Source organism: Elgaria multicarinata, chromosome 5, assembly GCF_023053635.1.
Source record: "Elgaria multicarinata webbii isolate HBS135686 ecotype San Diego chromosome 5, rElgMul1.1.pri, whole genome shotgun sequence".
NCBI classification, from domain to species: domain Eukaryota; kingdom Metazoa; phylum Chordata; class Lepidosauria; order Squamata; family Anguidae; genus Elgaria; species Elgaria multicarinata.
The window spans coordinates 113,332,133-113,350,840 of record NC_086175.1 but is presented as its reverse complement, the minus strand read 5'-3'; the positions used below and the strand labels follow the sequence as shown (position 1 = coordinate 113,350,840).

Here is an 18,708-nt window from a genome sequence, read left to right as displayed (position 1 = left end):
GAATGAAACTTGGAATTATGATTCAATAAGGAATTTTAAAAAAACTTTTGGGAATTAATTGTGCGTAAAACCAAGCCAAGGACCAGTTATCTTGGGCAGAAGCCACACGGTGCCTTCCAAATGTATTGGATTACAACTCCCATCATTCCTGACAACACAATCTTTTGCCATGCTGCCTGGGGCTGATAAGAACTGTAGTCTTATGGAAAGCACCAGGTTGGGAATGGCTGCTATAAAGTCCTTTTCTTGTCTGCAATCTTTACTGTTGGTGGTACCCAGAAGGCTGTTTGAGAAAGGGAATTCAACCTCTTCCTCCATTGCACCCGACCCCAACCAAAACTCCTCTCGAGAGTGTTGGCAGACCCTCTGGAACCATGCAGACTGTGGTGCAGGAGGCTGCAGTGGGTGTGGGTGGGTGTGCCTCCACCTCATTTGGGGCAATTCCTCCCTTTTACAAATCAAAATGTTTTATTAAAAGAAAATCCAGAAATGTGAATGAAGGAATGAGGAAAAACTGGCAATCAATCTGTGCTTTTCTTTCTTTGTGGGCAGAGCAACCCTATTGCCCCTAGGAGGTATCTGGGGTGCCATAGGATGTTGTGGATCTTCTGTTTTGCACCCATAAACAGAGCTATGACCACAGAGGTGGAGATCCAATCATGGATCCACTTCCAATTGCTTTGGAAATCTACACGATGGCTCCTCTTTCTAAGGTTGCAACAGTAGCCTCAAGAGGATGAGGAGGGAGGAAAGGGGGTACACATGCTGGCAAGCAGGCAGGGAGGGAGAGGACAGGACCCCCAGGATCCTACAGCCTCTCTACCCCTGGATCCAGTAAGGTAAACAAGGTAGATAGACTCAGAGGCCCACCCAGCTAAAAATAATTCTAAAGGGGTAATGGGAGGCATGAATAGCACAGCCGGTCCTCTCCCTTGCTTGGCTCCTGCCGGCGAAGCTTAGGATAGATCGGGGGTTCCGAGATTGGAGCCCTCCACGTATAGAGCAGCAAACCCGTAGGATTGTGCTCTAAGTGTATGTACAAACTCAGAACCTAGGTGGCAGTTCACAATAAAAAGAAACAGTGAACTAGTTACTGGCATGCATACAAACATCGGAAGCTGCCTTATACCAAGTCGGTCCATTGGTTCATCTAGACAAGTGTTGTGTAGCGGCAGGTCTCAGGCAGAGAGAGTCTTTCCAGTCACCTGGTACCTGAGGTTTTTAACTGGAGATGCCAGGAAACAAACCTGGGACCATCTGCATGCAAAGCACATGAGCTACCACTGAACTTTGGTCTTTTCATCATAAAAACAGAAAGCCCTTTATTACTGCATGAGCTTCATCTATTTGAATAAGAATGCTTACAGCACTCTCAAACTCCTTATCAGGCACTCTTACAAATGGTTTGCACTTACTTCGGCCTTTGTAAGACATACGTTAAAAGGAATGTTCGTAGTGATTCAATGCTACTCTTTTCCAATAGAATCCATTCTCGTACAACTGCTTCCATTATTGCGGTGGCGGCTTGAAAAAGGACATAGTCCACTTTACTAGTTTCTGTCGGAGAGATCCAAAATTATAAGTTCACAATCCATAGCCATAAGCTCAAAAGCCATTATTTCATCAAATGCACCAAGATAAAAACAGAAATAAAGAAAAGTAAATTAAATTGCATGTATAGGCTGCCTTTCAGGATTACCACTCTCCAGGAAAAGTGGTAACATACTAAAACAATCTATAACAACACATTATAAACCAGAAAACCTTTATCTAAAAAACCCCGGACAGCTAAAAATATTACAGCAGGGAAAAATAATATCAGCAGAAATAACAAGTAGTTTAAAAAGTAGCATCGGCAGTTAAAACTAGCAGTAATTAAATACAGAACATAGATATCTGTTAAAAGCAGTTTGGAATAAATAAATCTGAAACACTCATTTAACATCCATGTCTGTGCCATATGTTAACACATGCTATAAAAAATATAGAAAATATTTCCCCAGAAGGAATAAAGTGGTCACCATCATGTCATAAGGTATGTCATAATATTTTGGTTTCCCCCAATGATGTAGATCAGATCTCGCAGCCAGTTGCAGTTGGATGAATTAAAGGCGGATTCATTTTTCCCCTCCTGCCACAACCACATAGCAACCCACACGAGGGTAGTGGGGAAGATGTTCCTGTTTTCCACACTTGCAACCACATGCCAGCAGAAGGGAAAACAGCAACCCAAGGCAGGAGACATTATACCAACAGTGCTAATGTTGTGTCCTGCTCTGAGGCTGCTGACGCTGCTATTCTACCAATCTTCTCCCCTCAATAATGCTCCTACTAATACTCTCCTTTTCATTGCTTATGCATATTAAAACGTATTACCAAGCTTCCTAAAGAGGGCTCACAAAATCAAATCAAACCCATAAACAAATCCTGTGGAAGGAGCGGAATCTGCCTGTCATTTCAATAATCTTCTCTAGGTGCCCCCACATTTTCAGGTTAGGTGGTGCTGACTAGCTAGAGCACCTTTACTACAGTGACACCATTCATAGAATCATAGAATAGTAGAGTTGGAAGGGGCATATAAGGCCATTGAGTTCAACCCCCTGCTCAATGTAGGAATCCACCTTAAAGCATACTGGACAGATGGCTGTCCAGCTGCCTCTTGAAAGCCTCTAGTGTGAGAGAGCCCACGACCTCCCTAGGTCATTGGTTCCATTGTCATACTGCTCTAACAGTCAGAAAGTTTTTCCTGATGTCCAGCTGGAATCTGGCTTCCTGTAACTTGAGCCCATTAGTCCATGTCCTGAACTCTGGGATGATCGTGAAGAGATCCTGGCCCTCCTCTGTGTCACAATCTTTCAGTTGAGGAGTGCTATCATGTCTCCCCTCAGCCTTCAATTCTCCAGGCTAAATGTACCCAGTTCTTTCAGTCTCTCCTCATAGGGCTTTGTATCCAGACCCCTGATCATCGTCATTGCCCTCCTCTGAACACGCCCCCCCCAACTTATCTGCATCCTTCATTGTCAAAGGAAACAGTTTAGGCACTATAATTTAGGCACTAGATGAAGACCACTTTATTCTCTTGGACTTGTTTAGATGCTGCTGCTTATTTAATTACATTTCTATACCACCATATAGTCGAAGCTTTCTGGGCAGTTTACAAAAGTTTAAAACAATACAAATGATATACAAAAGTTAAAACCATAGCAACATACAACAGGCAACGTACACAAAGACAACATACATCTAAAAACAACTTTGAGCAATCAGCCAAACCTAAAAAACAGATCTGTGATCACATGCTGCTAAATGTCCAGGAAAAGAGAAAAGTTTTGACCTGGCACCGAAAAGACAGCAATGTTGGTGCCAGGTGGGTCTCATCAGGGAGATCATTCCATAACTAGATTGTTTTATTGCTGTTTTTCAGCTACCCTTTTAAATAGGAGTTTGTTAAATTGTTACTGATTTTGTTTATGGGTTTTTAAAAAGCAATTATTGCAAACCACTTCAAGCACATTCACGGAAAAGATGCACAGAAATGTTTTAAACAGAATTTTAAAAAATCATCATTGTAAAAGCAACCAATTCATACCAAAATACTGCCATTGGATACCAGTGCAGTATTACTGAATTTATGTGGAATTAGATAAACTGAACTGCTGTTGTGTTTGCTATAGCTGGCAGAGGAGTGGAGCAGGGGAGCTCTTAAATCCCAGGGGTTTTTTTTCACTTTCAGAAATCAATAGTTTTTTCTCCATTGAATCAAAGGCTGACAATGCAACCCATCTATGGGGCTTACTCCCTCATAAGTGTGCATAAAACTTCAGCCTGAAAAAAACACATCTCTCACTCATATATGCACACACAGGAAGGCAAGTCATGCACCTTAATGGGCTCCTTCACCTGCCTTAGTGAAACACCAAGCAACTGAATACATGCATTCTGACTTACCTAAAATATGCTTGCAAACAGCAAACGGTGATTTTGATTTTCTAAACGATAAGAATATGTGTTCAGCATGCTGACGTTGTTCATTATTGACCATGGAAGGTGGTGCCTAAAAAGAAAAGGAAGTTTGCTTCTATTTATGGAATCCAGAAAGTTGCCATGTCTAGTAAAAAGCGCGTGTAAGAATAATAATGAACCCTTGATTTTATGTACCTAAAGACAACTACACTTACCTTTAAGGTATTGTTTACATCTAACATACATCTAATGGCTTATTCAGCTGAAAGCTTTCAAATCAGAGACAGAAGGGGTTAGAAGTCACCCATTTCCAAAAGGAAGGTCCATAAATGCACCCCATCCTTATCAGTCTATCCAATCCAGACCAACCTGTGCAACTAGCAGGAAGCAGGTATATTATTAGAAGCAGCTTACGGCTCAGCATTAGCCACTTCACATTAGCTCTCAGTCAGATTCTGAAGATGTGTTACATCCATGCCTAAGTAATCAGGCAGGAACTATAATTGCGCTCATCACCGTGCCCGACTGAGACCATTCCCACTGCCTCCCAGAAACTAAGGAGGGAAGCAGGAAGAGAACTGCCCAATATTTATTAGATGTGGAGGTAAGCTCTTTCTCATGCAATCAGCCATAATAGAAAGTAGCCCTGAAATTCATCGATTTAGATCCAAATCCAAGCAAAGTTAGCCACGTTTATTGAGACTAACAGAACACTATTAGTAGTAACTAACTTAAGTCCTATTGCTTTCAATGGGACTTACGACCTCAGGGCTTTAATAGGCTATACCAGCCAGGGCACAAACCCAGTTCTCTGGGTAGTTTACAAAGATTAAAACCTTAAAAATACAACATGGTAACATAATATCAAAACCATTTTACACTATATACATGTTTTAACAATCAACCATAAGAAATCCTAGGATCTGTTAAAAACCCTACCATATGCTGTCAAATACATGAAGGATAGCGACCTCTACTGTTTTTTAATAGACGTCAGGGATTTACAGATGTATTTTACAGCAATATATAACCACTTTTTGGTAGGTCAGGCTCTGTAATGTCAGTGTTATCTAGAAGCAATGTCACCTGAAGCAGGTAAAGTGTAGAGATTTAATGGCCTAGATCAGCCTTCCCCAAACTGGCACCCACCAGATGTTTTGGACTACTAGCAATGTGTCAGCAATCACATCCCATTAGTTCCTAATATCTTAAAAACAGTAGCCAGTGGATTGATCTTTAAAATGTAAAAAAAGGACACCAAAATGTCTTCACCAAGAAATAATGATTGCGATCTGCACCCTAAGTTCACAGAAAGATTGCCAAGCATTTAAAAAGAGAGGGCATGTGTTGCTTGAGATGCGGGGAAGAACGCAAGGCACACACACTGGGGTGGGTGGGTTAGAACACTTAATTTAAGATGTTTAATGCAAAATTCTAAGCATGTTTACACAGAAAACAGTTTCACAACTTGCAGCATGTCCCAGCCCACATCGCCAGCTGGGCTACACTGGGCATCATAGGTATTTTTTTTCTGTCTAAACATGCATAGAACTGCCTATTAATATCACATACACAAGTATTTGGGCAGGGCACAAGATCCAAAACACACACATACACACAACCATTGAACTGCAGATTTTCTCAAGCTTTTAAAAAGTAAATGTTATTTTCTTTGGAACTAAAAGTGGGAATCGTTTTTGAAACACCTGGATTAGAAACTTGCTGGGCTGATAAGCCAGAAAAGATTGCCAGTTCCAGCTATTTTTTTAAAAAAAGTATTTATTTTTTATATCACCCAATAGCTGAAGCTATAAGCTGTCAAGTGGCCAACCTTACTACATACGAACCTATTCCTTTTAAACTTTCTTAGCTAACTTTGATTGCACCAAAGACGCATATGATCCTTAAGGAGTAGAAATCCAAATACAGTGACAGCATATTTCCTAAAACAAGCCAGTTTTTCTTTAACCGTGTTGCAATACCGCAAAACTGAAGATGGGACCTGAACTTTTAAACAGTTGGGGGCCAGGGATCAGCAATGGTATACTGCCCTCTAGTGTAATGTTAGCACTTTCCAAGTTAAAACTACAAAAACATGCAACACAGGGGAACCTCCTGATTAAGTCTGATTACCTAAAGGTTTTGATGCTGCATAGTGTTCAGAGGAGGGCAATGACGATGATCAGGGGCCTGGAAACAAAGCCCTAAGAGAGACTGAAAGAACTGGGTATGTTTAGCCTGGAGAAGAGAAGATTGAGGGGAGACATGATAGCACTCTTCAAATAACTGAAAGATTGTCACACAGAGGAGGGCTCAGGATCTCTTCCCGATCATCCCAGAGTGCAGGACACGTAATAATGGGCTCAAGTTACAGGAAGCCAGATTCTGGCTGGACATCAGGAAAAAAATCCTGACTGTTAGAGCAGTATGACAATGGAACCAATGACCTAGGGAGGTCATGGCTCTCCCCCCGCTAGTGGCATTCAAGAGGCAGCTGGTCAGCCATCTGTCAGATATGCTTTGAGGTGGATTCCTGCATTGAGCAGGGGGTTGGATTCGATGGCCTTTTAGGCCCCTTCCAACTCTACTATTCTAAGATTCTAGATCATTCTGTATTATAAAGGAGACTGTTTCACATATAGTCACACCTTCCACTGCATTTATCCAAGCAACATTTTCTCTTGTCCCATCTTCCCCTATAGAATTCCCCCAAGCTGTTTGCCGTCTACACAGAACAACTGGGTTAAAAGGCTATGCTGTAAATGCTAAGCATGGGGCTGTACCTTTCTCCCTCTAAGCACAAAAACCAAGCTTTCTAAGATGGGAAGGCTCACTGAGTCCTGTGATCAGACCACAGTGCTTCTGGAGTGGTGCCACTAGCTCTTTAAGGCTAGAATGAGCCAAATGTGGGAATCATCAGGGCATGGCGCTGTGCAAATGCAGGATAGGGCTACCATAGCAGCACAAAGGTTCAATCCCCATGGGACATTTCGGTTTCCTGTTTCAAGTGTAAACTTCCTCCAGATGATGGGCCAAGTAGCCAATTTCAAGCACACTAAATTTGTAATGCACATTGAATCAATACTCTACTATGTATACAGGATTGATTGATAATATTTATATACCACTCCCCATTCAAGAATTTCGGAGTGGTGGACAAATAGAATAAAATAAAAACACATTAAAAGTACATTTTTAAAAGAAGCAAAGTGCAAATAAAACCAAGGCTGGTCATTAAAGGAAGGCTTCCTGGAACAATGTTTTCAGGAGGCACTGGAAGAAATACAAAGTTGGAACCTGTCCGAGGCGGGGAATTCCATATGATGGGGGTGACCACACCAGTCAGACTAAAGGTCTATGTGGAACCACCAGGAGCATGCCCTCAGTGACCGGGCAGCTTGATACGGGAGAAGGCTCTCTCAGGGCCCTGCGATGGACAGCTAACCAAGACTGATTCTCAAACTACTATCTAACCTGCAAAACTTCAGCATGTATGCCGTTTAGCAAACTGACACAAAACTGCCTAACCCTCAAAAGGAACCTACAGTCACACTGATCACTTCCAAATCAAATATTATTTGCTATTGTAAAACATTCCTATTATGACTCACTAATAATTCTTAACTCAGAGCCCCAGTTCACAGATAGAATGAATATGTTTCTAAGGAAAGGAGATTAAAAAAATGAGGAATGACTACATTGGCAAAAGTAAGCGAGTGTGATTTCATTACTGCAAAAGATAATAAAAGAGTACTCTATGGTTTTATTAAGAGGACAAGTCAATAAAAGACATCCTACTCAAACACTCTACAATAAGAAGCAGAAGGATACTTGAGGGAAAACAAGCAAATGTTTGACAAACCTTTTATCTAGAACAGAAGGAGCAAAGAGGTCATAACAGGACAGAGCAGCAATATTTTTAAAAATAAGACCACCTTGAACTTTGGAAAGCTTTGTCTAGACTAGTTCTCTACACAGGCCACTGTCAATATTGACACTCTATTGTGATGCTGCATGGATTAATGAGAATTACAAATAGCTTGGTACAATCAAAGTAGCTTACAAACGAAGAACAGGAATAATGAAACCTACAGAGCATATAAAATTATCCAACTCATAGGGGGACTATATTATCAAAACATAAGAATCGGGTCATAGGGATAAATGTAAAAATAATTAGAAGCAGGAACCCTCCTAAGGAATCTATATAATTTCAGATCAGCAACTACCTCATAGTCAGCAGTATTCATAAAGCGCAACTAAAATCCACATTAGGATCTGCAACAAGATGTTATAGTGTAGAATGCTCCACTCCAGGGTTCCAGCCAACCAGCCATGCCTTTTCCACAATACTCCATTCCATTTCCCACCACCAGAGATAGCATTTTGTGACTGCTGAGCAAGCTCATTCCTCACTGAGCTGTGTTTGGGGTTCTCCCAACAACTCTTGTGGGTGGCTGGTACAGTTTCTACATTAGGAGCCACACTCAAAGAATGAGTTTGCTATTAATAACTAAAAGACCTGGGGAGGGTGAAAAAAGGGTCTTCACTTGGCACTAAAAAACCCAGCAGAAGTTGGCACCAAGGGAGCATCTCTGGGCTGTACATTCCATATGTGGGGTTCCACCTCCAGCTATCACCTGCCTGTGGATACTTGGAAAAGGGCCTCTAGTGAAGAGTGCAGGGTTTGGGCAGTCTCATGTGGAATAAGGCAACCCTGTAGATACCTTCAAAGCCCTAAATGGCTTGGAACTTGTCTTAAGTACGAATGCTTTGAATTGTTCTTGAAAACAGGACCAACACCTAGTGTAGCTGCTTAAGAACTAGCAAGAAGCTTTTTATTCAGCTGGCTTTGGTTAATAGTTTCAGTTGCATTTGGAACAGAAATAACACAATAAGGCAGTCTACTTTGGAGGCTGCCAGAGCGTGATCACTGCAGCCAAGACTCTCACTGTCCACCTGGGGTCACTGCTGGCACATCAGCCAAATCACTTCTATTTTAGATAGGAGTGGACAACTTCAAAGAGTCTGGGTACTAGCGGCCACTTCAAATTCCCCCAGACCTTCCCATGGGCCACATTCTCACTGCTGCACTGTCAAATTTTGTGCTGGGTGCAAAAAACGAAAAGAAAGGTGGTGCCACCAAATTTTGGCAGCAAACCACAATGGAAGAGTTAAAAAAGGACAAATATAGGTCTCTTTTTGAGGAGCGGCCAGAGCATTGCCCTCAGTTAATTTAAGACAACAGTTTTACAAATGCATAGAAAGATTTGAGCTATAAGCTATGAGGACTAAAGTAGCATGTCATCATTATTCCGACATGGGAAAAACAACAGGGATGGAAGGAAGAAGCAATAATCAGGAAAAGTCTACACAACAGATTCAGTTATACCTGCATAAGCTTAGTTACCATCTTAGTTGCAGCTTTCCTTAATTAACACATCTGGGGGGCAACTACCACCCAGCATCTAAGGTTGGGAAAAGCTGCAGCAGGGTATGAGAGCTAGGAGGCTAAGCCAAATGTCTCATGGAAAAAATGGGTTTTGAAGGCAGTTAAAAAAGGTGGCATTGTGCAGTTAATCTGGGAAGCAGTTCCAAGCCTACAGAGCAGCAAGGAAGAAAGAGTGGTGTCCTTTGAGGAAACAGCTTTGGATGGCTATGGGTGGTGAAGTGAGGGTCACGGGTAGGAATGTACTGAGATAAAGAATGGAGAAATAAAAAGGTCCAAGGTCATGGAGGGTTTTGAAGGCAAGGATGACAAGCCTGCACTGGATCCAAGAGTGGTTATTACAGGATAAAGATCTCCTTTCTAAGAATGTATGTTCTAAACATGCCTAAGGACACAATCCTATGAATAGCTGGCTGGGAGATTTTGGGAGTTGTAGGACATTTCCCCCCCACTATCTAAAAACACATAGGATTGTACCCTACCTATAATGCTTTTTTAAAAGAGAATTTTAGAGAGCTAGAGATGTTAGTGCCTCCAAGCAAATTTTCTTTCAGCTGCATAACTGATGGCAAAGGCAATAAGCTGCATGTCTCTGCTTTAAAAAATATCCAAGGAAGAGTGCTATATTTGAGAAAAACTGACTTATTCACCTACTTAATTCTGCTTCTTTCATTTTCCAAGGGGTTTGTGCAAAAAAATCAGTATTTACTGTCCCTACCCTCTCGCTAGATACTTCGAAATCCTCCCAAATAGCAAACAAGCATTAGATATTGAAAATACTATTTGTTAGAAAGTATTTGTTGTGGAAGATGTATTTTGTTGAGGAGAAACACACCAAAGTGTTTGGATGTTGTACTTAAACACTGATTTGTATATTAGCACTGTGACATCACAGAATGAAGTCTTAGGATGTGTACGTACTGACCGGATTAAAACTTCACATTATTATTATTATTATTTATTTATATAGCACCATCAATGTACATGGTGCTGTACAGAGTAAAACAGTACACCCTTGTTTAAGAATGGCTTGTCGTGCTATCTGAACCTGGCACAATGACTTAGGCATGGTGGGAACTTAGACTGGGAACCCATGGCTTATTGATGGGTTGTTTAGGTTCCCTTTCTTTTCATTCTTCCAGTGAGGGTTCCTCCTTACTTCTTTTTGTTCAGGGTTGTTTAAGGTGGCTTGTTGGGATGTGTGAACTTGGCAGCGCAGGCTCTGAATGGCATGTTTGAAAGGGCTTTAGAGATGCCTGGAAAGAGTGGCAAACAGCCCTGAATAAATACATGCAGCCCCAATTTGGAACCATGGCAATTCTAGAGGAAGAGATTTAAGCCTTCTCCCTCCTGTTTTCATATGGAAATCCCCACTCCACAATGTGGGGAGGGTTAAAATAAGATATTTTTTCTTTCTTATTTCAATTTGCTCTCTGTGGGGGGGGGGGAGGGAGGATTTCAGCATGAGAACAGGAAGGGGGAAAGTTAAAATTCCCACTCTCAAATTGCTGTGGTCACAGAGGTAAATGACTCATGCAGACACACATAGCTGTGCAAAGAGGAATGTCACTCATCCCTGGCTATGAGGAGTAGCCAAAGTGGCTTTTTTTAAAAGTGTAGAAAATAAATAAAACTTTCAGCCACGTTGCCCTAAAAAGGTAAGCTCCCCGAGATCTCCTCTCTGAAGACATGGCATATATATGCAGGAGCTTTTCAAGAAAGAGGGCAGGAATTTATATTCAGCAAGAGTATAGATGAGTTGTGCCGCAAAGGCCCCTGGGATATATGCTGGTTGCAAGTGAGAAAAAGAAGTGAGGAGAGTGCCTGGCCGTCTGTCAGCAGCAGCATGGCTTAGTGAGTGATTTACCAACCCACCCTGGCTTGTTTTCAGGGCCCAGTGTATATTGTGTATATTGGTAAGCAGGGTTTATTGGATTTGCTCATTTAAAAGAACTTAGTTGCCTTTGGATTACAGATGCAAAATTTCTGGAAAGTTTGAAGTCATGGGAAAGAACCATTTCCCCCATTTTTTTGAGAAAAAATGGAAATTTTCAGAAAAAAATACAATATTAGCCATTTTTACAGATTGAAAGTCACTTTGTTCCTTTAGGACCATAAAATGTAATTATGTACAAGTTGGTTTGGCAGAAAAATATTACATTTGGCATATTAAAAGTACAGGCTATTCAAAGAATTATTACAAATTTAATTTACTTTTTAAAGTTTTTACTTTTTTGTAACAAATGGAGCTACAGTCTCCTGAACTGTAAGGAACATCTGAACTGTAGGGAACCTCTCTGGTTTTGCCATTTATGAGCAGGCAAAGAACATTTAAAAAAAAAAAAGCAGAAGAAACCATCAACATTAGTAAGAAAGAAAATTATTTATGTCTCCACTAGTCCTCCACAGTGTCAAGCAGACATAAAGCACCCACTCTCACAAAAAGAACTGGGAAAAATGGCAACCAAGAGTCAATGAATGTGCATGAAATTTAATCACTCATTTCCTGAGCTAAAGCTATCACTATCAGTTTCAGTCTCTGCTTCAATGGCAGTGCCCCCTAGAGGCAGAAATACAGCTCGCTCTTGCATTTGAGAGTTGTAGTCTCAGTTTGCAACCTAGGACTTGCTTGTCCTCAGTGTGCAGAAATTGTAATAATCTGATAATGTACATAGTTTTTAGAAATCATTTGGAGAAGTAAATATCTGAACACCTTGTCTTAAAAATTTTATTTATCATGCTAAAATAAAACATCCCATAATCCATTTTTCTTCATTTCCCACCAATTTTTTCCATTTGGTGTGGGGAACAAAAAAGGCTTTGGGGAAAAAAGGGGGGACCAATTTTTTCCAGCCCTTCACATCTCTACTTTGGATTATGCCGAATGCAAAATCAATTATATTATCTTAACAATGATCTCATTCACTTTTGCTGCCCAGGTTTGCCACACCTACATTCCTATATGCCTCAATGGCCAAGTATTCCTTAGTGTCCTAAATATTTCTGCAATTTAAAGTGATGCAAAGTTTACATGTCTTCAGAAACCCTGAAGAGCAATTTTACTATTTCTTTCACATCTGTTCCTCAAACATTTATTGGCTAAGGTTCCCACTGAAAACTGTTTATTTGTTTAAAATATTTTTAGGCTCCCTTTCAGGCACAGCCCACACAAGGCAGCATACAACAGTGAAATGATATTTGAAATGTCAAATCATAAGAATACATTAATACACGATTGGATCCAGACTTAGTCATGGTTAGCATAGACCCACTGAAATCAATGAGACATAGGGGTTCCCATTGATTTCAGTGGGTCTACCCTAGGTATGACTAAGTTTGGATCCAGCCCACAAAGTCTCAGGAATCAACAGCATAAAATACTGTCAAAGAAAGGCAGTCTGCAGCAATTGATATTGATCTATGCTTGAAGGCCTCCACCTAGATTGGACAATATACCTCCTTAGAATGGTGCCTGGGGATAAATCAGGAGTAGGCTAGCATACTCCCACACCCATACTCCCTCACAGCAGGAAAAAGCAAACAGCCAAATTGAGGATCCCAATTTCTCTCACTGACCCAATGTGATTAAACCCACTCCCTTTTCTGTCTAGTTATAAGCAGGGGAAGAAGAAGGTTACCTTAAAATTAATTGATTATACTTCCAAATAGATGTGCTAATAACCAAGGTGTAAGACACATGTGCTAAACCTCAACACACATTTGAAATTAAAAGCCTGTGATTTTTCATTAAAAATGTAGAAAAGAGAAGCATAAAGGCAGTAGTCAAGACAGATGGATTCATATGTACAACCAAAGCTTTCTTACTGTCAGCTAAAAACTAATCTCATCCCCACTCTTCTTTATTTATTATATTTCTAATCTGTCCAATAACTAATGTTCTCTGGGCACATTACAAACAGTTAAAAAACAGATTCTTTCACAGATTTTCAACAGATCACACAGCTCCAGATCTATTTGGATTTCAGCTCCCAGCATTCCTGACCATTAGCTATGCTGGCAGGGCCTTCTGAGAGTTGAAGTACAAAGAGCTGGAGATCTGCCTTCTGCCCACCCCTGCTATAGAGAGCTAGACCAAAGGAACATGTGTTAAAATTCCCTCTTAGACATCAAGCTTGCTGGATTACCTTAGAGCCAAATCAATCTCTCTTCTTACATCACAGCAAGGGGGCCGGAGGGGGGTGGAGAGAGAAAGGATGATAAACACAGATACACCACCCTGGCCTCATTGAAGAAAGGACAGGATACAAAAAACAAACATACTAGATAAAAATAAATTAAATTATGGGCAGTATCCAGGCCTGCCTGTGTGCCAGCGGAACCCACCGCTAGTGGTTCTAAAAGCAACCGAAATGAGCAGAAACACTCATTTCCGGAACAGGGCAGGTCAGTGGACCTTGCAGAATGAAGCTCCGCAGACTTGTTCCAATCCAGACAGACAAAAGTGTTTCCACTTTTTTCTGGGGCATCTTTTAGAACGGCTAGCTTTCAGATGTACGACCAGTAGATCTCGCCTGTGAAAAAAAATTAAGCGGAGCAGCGGCATTAGGTACTACCCTATATGTTTTGCATGGAAAGTAGTACTGCGTTACAGTGGTTCCGATCCTACCTACGGGGTCGTTTTCAGAGAGTAGCATTGAGTGACCAGTCCTCGGCCTCCTGGCAATTGAGCTATGGAGTGCCGCAGGGCACCGTCTTGTCCCCAATGTTATTTAACATCTATATGAAGCCGTTGGGAGCGGTCATTAGGGGATTTGGAGCTAAATGCCATCAATACGCTGATGACACACAGCTCTATCTCCCTGTGACAACTGAATCAGGTGAGTCTGTGCAGGTCCTGGACCAGTGCCTAGACTCAATAATGGACTGGATGAGGGCCAATAAACTGAGAATGAATCCTGGCAAGACGGAAGCCCTGTGGGTGAGTGGTTCCCGAGTCCGGGAGACAGGCTCACTGCCTGTTCTGGATGGGGTTGCACTGCCTCTGAAAGAACAGGTTCGTAGTTTGGGGGTACTCTTAGACCCATTTCTGTCGTTGGAGGCTCAAGTAGCCACCATGGCTCGGAGTGCCTTTTACCATCTTCGGTTGGTTCGCCAACTACAGCCTCTCCTGGACAGGGATAGCTTGACCACGGTGGTACAGGCATTGGTAACCTCAAGATTGGATTACTGCAACGTGCTCTATGTGGGGCTGCCCTTGAAGCTGCAGCTAGTGCAGAATGCTGCAACTCGGCTGTTGTCTGGAGCTGCCCCTTTCCAGCATGTAACTCCTCTGCTGAGGGAACTGCACTGGCTGCCTATTCGCTACCGGGCCAGGTTTAAGGTTCTTGTACTTGTGTACAAAGCCCTAAACAACTTGGGACCAGGATACCTGAGAAAGCGCCTTCTCCCTTACCAACCTGCCCGGTCACTGAGGTCATCCGAGGGCCTGCTCCTGGTGGTTCCACCTAGATCCATCCTCCGATTGGAATCCACCAGGGGAAGAGCCTTCAGCGTGGTGGCGCCCGTCCTGTGGAATTCCCTGCCTCTGGAGGTCAGGCAGACGCCAACCTTGTACTCCTTTCGGCGCCTCCTGAAAACATCTTTATTCCAAGAAGCCTTTCTTTAACATGCAGCCTTGGATTTCTGTTTTTGATTCTTTTAAATTTTGTTTTAACTGTTTTATTGTTTATTTTCATTTTACCTTGTACACCGCTCTGAAATTTTTCAATGGGGAGCGGTATATAAATATTCTAAATAAATAAATAATAAATAAAGTAGTATATAAGCTGTTCGTTACCTACCACCTTCAGGGAAGTAGACTGGATTACAAGTTATTTGCATAGTAAGCTTACACTTTATATATTTCATATCAAGACATGATGTAGCAAAAGTCACTAATATAGAAAATTAAAGACTATGAACAGGTATCAGTTGCCCATTTTGAGCTAGTCACTCTCTCAATTTCAGTTGCCCTTTTGTAAAGTGGAATTCCAGTGACTCACCTCCTCATATATTTTTATGAGAATAAGCAAGAACTATATTGGCATGTTGGCAAGGTATTTGTGATAGAGCTGTATTGCCTTACAGGATACTTTTAGCGGATGAAAATATTACTTATAAAAATCTGGACACTATGCTTCTGGTAACAAACTGTCACATTGCATTAGCTTTTTTAGAAGTCAGATCACTGCTAGCTCAAGCCTTGACTGTGAAGATGGGGAGGGCAGGTAGAGTTTTATTTTAATATATTTTCATAGCACTGCATTATACGATAGGTGTTTTGGAGATTGCAGAGACTGTGGCAAGTAACACACTTAAAATAAAGCACTTGCCCCACAAAAAAACACACTATAACAATCAATGGCCACAGTCTCTTGCATCTGCCCAGAAAATATAAAACAAGAAGACTCTACAAACAGGATGATCAGGGGTCTAGAAACAAAGCCCTATGAAGAGAGACTGAAAGGACTGGGCATGTTTAGCCTGGAGAAATGAAGATTGAGGGGAGACATGATAGCACTCTTCAAATACTTAAAAGGTTGTCACACAGAGGAGGGCCAGGATCTCTTCTCGATCCTCCCAGAGTGCAGGACACGGAATAACAGGCTCAAGTTAAAGGAAGCCAGATTCCGGCTGGACATCAGGAAAAACTTCCTGACTGTTAGAGCAGTGCGACGGTGGAATCAGTTACCTAGGGAGGTTGTGGGCTCTCCCACACTAGAGGCATTCAAGAGGCAGCTGGACAACCATCTGTCAGGGATGCTTTAGGGTGGATTCCTGCATCGAGCAGGGGGTTGGACTAGATGGCCTTGTAGGACCCTTCCAACTCTGCTATTCTATGATTCTATGAAGCAACTATACTTGTGGGTGGGGCACAATGGGACCTACCAGCTCCAAATATTGGTAATCAGCAATTAACAAAGTTACTTTGACTAACTTGTTTGAGCAGGAGCTTTCTTAGGAATACAGATTTCTATTTCTGCATACAAGGTTCACAGGTTTTCAAGCCTGGGTTGTCTAGGTGCCTACTGAAAAAGTTTGTGGAACTGGCAGTTTAGCTTTATGTAACACACATGCTGGAGGGTCTGTAGCAAAGGAAGAATAAGGAGGTCAGGGGGAGACATACACCAGGCAGCAAAAATATTATTTGTATTAGCACAACCTTGTATTAGCAAATACTGACTAGAGAGCAAGAGGAATGTCTTAAATGGAGGAGAGGGGAGGGGGGAAGAAAAAGAAACAGGACAGAGCAAAGACTGGGGACCAACAGTGATTACGGATTTGAGCACGTGCGTCCAGGAATGAAAAGGCGAGGATGGGCGAATGAGGTTATTATGGAGGTAAAGTGAGTAAGAGCCTCGCTATTTAAAAAAGAAAAGAAAAAAGAGTGAAGGGAACAGGAGCCTCCCTATTAGAGGAAGACACAAGCCAAAGGAGGCCAACAGCGTGATCCTACTGGTGTTTGCTCGGAAGCAAGTCCCTCTGAGGTCAGTGGGACTTTCTCCCAAGTAAGTGTGCATAGATAGGACTGCAGCAGCTCCAGACGAGGGAGAAGGGGAAGGAGGAGGGCTGGGGCAGCTGCAAAGTTTCCACGGCAGCGTGTGGGAGGGAAAGGCGATGCAACCCCGCCGGGTTATCCTCGGAGATTTCCGGAGAGGGAACCGAGGGGCGTCCAAAGAGAGCCTTCCCCGGGGAAGGGGGACTCCCAGGTTTCCCCCCAAAAAATATAAATCTGGGGCTCCGCTTCCCACACACTCCCGTGAGGCGGCTCTCCCTGGGCCGCCCTGCCTGCTGGCCCCCCCGGCGCGGCGCCCCTCACCATCAGCACTTTAGCCGCGTTCTCCAGCTGGGCGATCACCTCGGGGGCTCCCCCCGCCGCCACGGCCGCCGCCATCATGGTCTCTCTTCAATGACGCGCCATGCACTGCATTCTGGGGCAAGGCGGCCGCCCAGCCAATCCCCGGTGCCGGCGGGCAGGGAAGAGGGAGGGCACGCCGAGAGAACTAGTTCGCAGCGGCCACCGGCTGGACCCCAGTGGGGAGGCGCGGAGGGTGGCGGAAATGGCCGTGGGAAGGGAAGGGAGGGGGCCGGAATGTGACCCACCTTTCTAGTCATGTAGCCCATGGGATGGGGGTGAAGGGTGGTGGTGATGTGCCTTAGGAGCAAGTTAGCCGAAGCCCCAAGGATCCTCTGCTCAGAGGCTCCACGTTCAGTATGCTGGCTTAAACCTATGCGGGAGTGTTGGGCGGTTAAATATGGAGAACGCCTTTGGGCATGTGCAGAGTGCTCTTCATGCTCATCACGGAATACCGGTGGCCTATCCCAAACCTGTGGGGAATCAGTAGGGAAGGTGTTTCCAGGTCAAAGGGTGTGCCCCTGGAAATGCGCCTACTGAGCCTTTATAGCCTTGTGTGTTTGGGCTTTTAAAGAAAAGGTAGGCTAAGGAATAGGCCGTTATTGGACATGAGGGTGAGCATATAGGTCATCGAAAATAAAGACTTTGTTAAAGAAGACAAGTACTCCTCGAGCCCCAGCTGGGACCCTTTTTAGGAATAGTAAGGCTGAGCTCAGGTTGCAAACTTTTCCTTTATTTATTCTTGTAGCAGGTGGAAATGTAATAGGTACAATATTTCAACAGCTGCTGCACTTGTTGAATTTCTACATATGGTGCAATTATCAAAGGCACTCAGTGCCTAACAGAAGGAATGATAACAAGCTTGTTCCTTTCCTCAGTTCCACTAGTTCAGATCTCTCACTCCCACGCTAATCAAAGTGTGTGTGTGTATAGGAACAGAATGGGAAACAACGGTTGATTAGCGTGTTGTCGGAACTCAGCCCGTGTGTGAATGTGTGTGAGAGAGAACATATCCAAACCAAAGAGGGGCTGTAGCTCAATAGTATAATACATGCTTTGCCCAAGGTTCAAACCCTGGCATCGCCACTTAAAAAGAAAAGAAAACAAAGACCTGATAGCAGATGATTAAGACTTGAGACTGGGAAGTCACTGCAGGTCATAGTAGACAATACTAGTCTAGGTGGACAAATACTCCATATAACGCAGCTTACAATGTCCATGTTTACCAAGAGCAATTTGCTCTCTTTAATCTCACATCGTGACTATATCTGCATGTAAGGCACCTATAGCAAAGAAACAAGGCACTGAAGTATATATATATAAAAAACATTTTACAGAATTCATTGCAGCCTTTTCACAATTTAACATGCAAAGTTATAACTTCATGGATTTGTGCCTGGCCAGAAGATGGGGGAGATCACCAGAAGTATTCCATTACTGC

At 42.7% G+C, this 18,708-nt stretch overlaps 1 protein-coding gene across 3 annotated transcripts in view; it reads right to left on the bottom strand.

Moving 5' to 3' along the window:
• Positions 1 to 17,309, bottom strand: part of XPO4 (exportin 4) — a 78,067-nt gene extending 60,758 nt beyond the window's left edge. For 2 of the 3 annotated variants that reach the window (XM_063127053.1, XM_063127054.1), the window contains exons 1-3: positions 17,232 to 17,300; positions 3,949 to 4,054; positions 1,416 to 1,557 (exon numbers count right to left, since the gene is read on the bottom strand). In XM_063127053.1, the coding sequence (XP_062983123.1) occupies positions 1,416 to 1,557; positions 3,949 to 4,054; positions 17,232 to 17,234 (251 nt within the window). In that variant the 5' untranslated portion in view covers positions 17,235 to 17,300. Of the gene's footprint in view, positions 1 to 1,415; positions 1,558 to 3,948; positions 4,055 to 17,231 lie in introns of all 3 variants that reach the window. The other variant, XM_063127052.1, reaches the window with a different exon arrangement.
• Between the last annotated feature and the right edge of the window lie 1,399 nt (positions 17,310 to 18,708).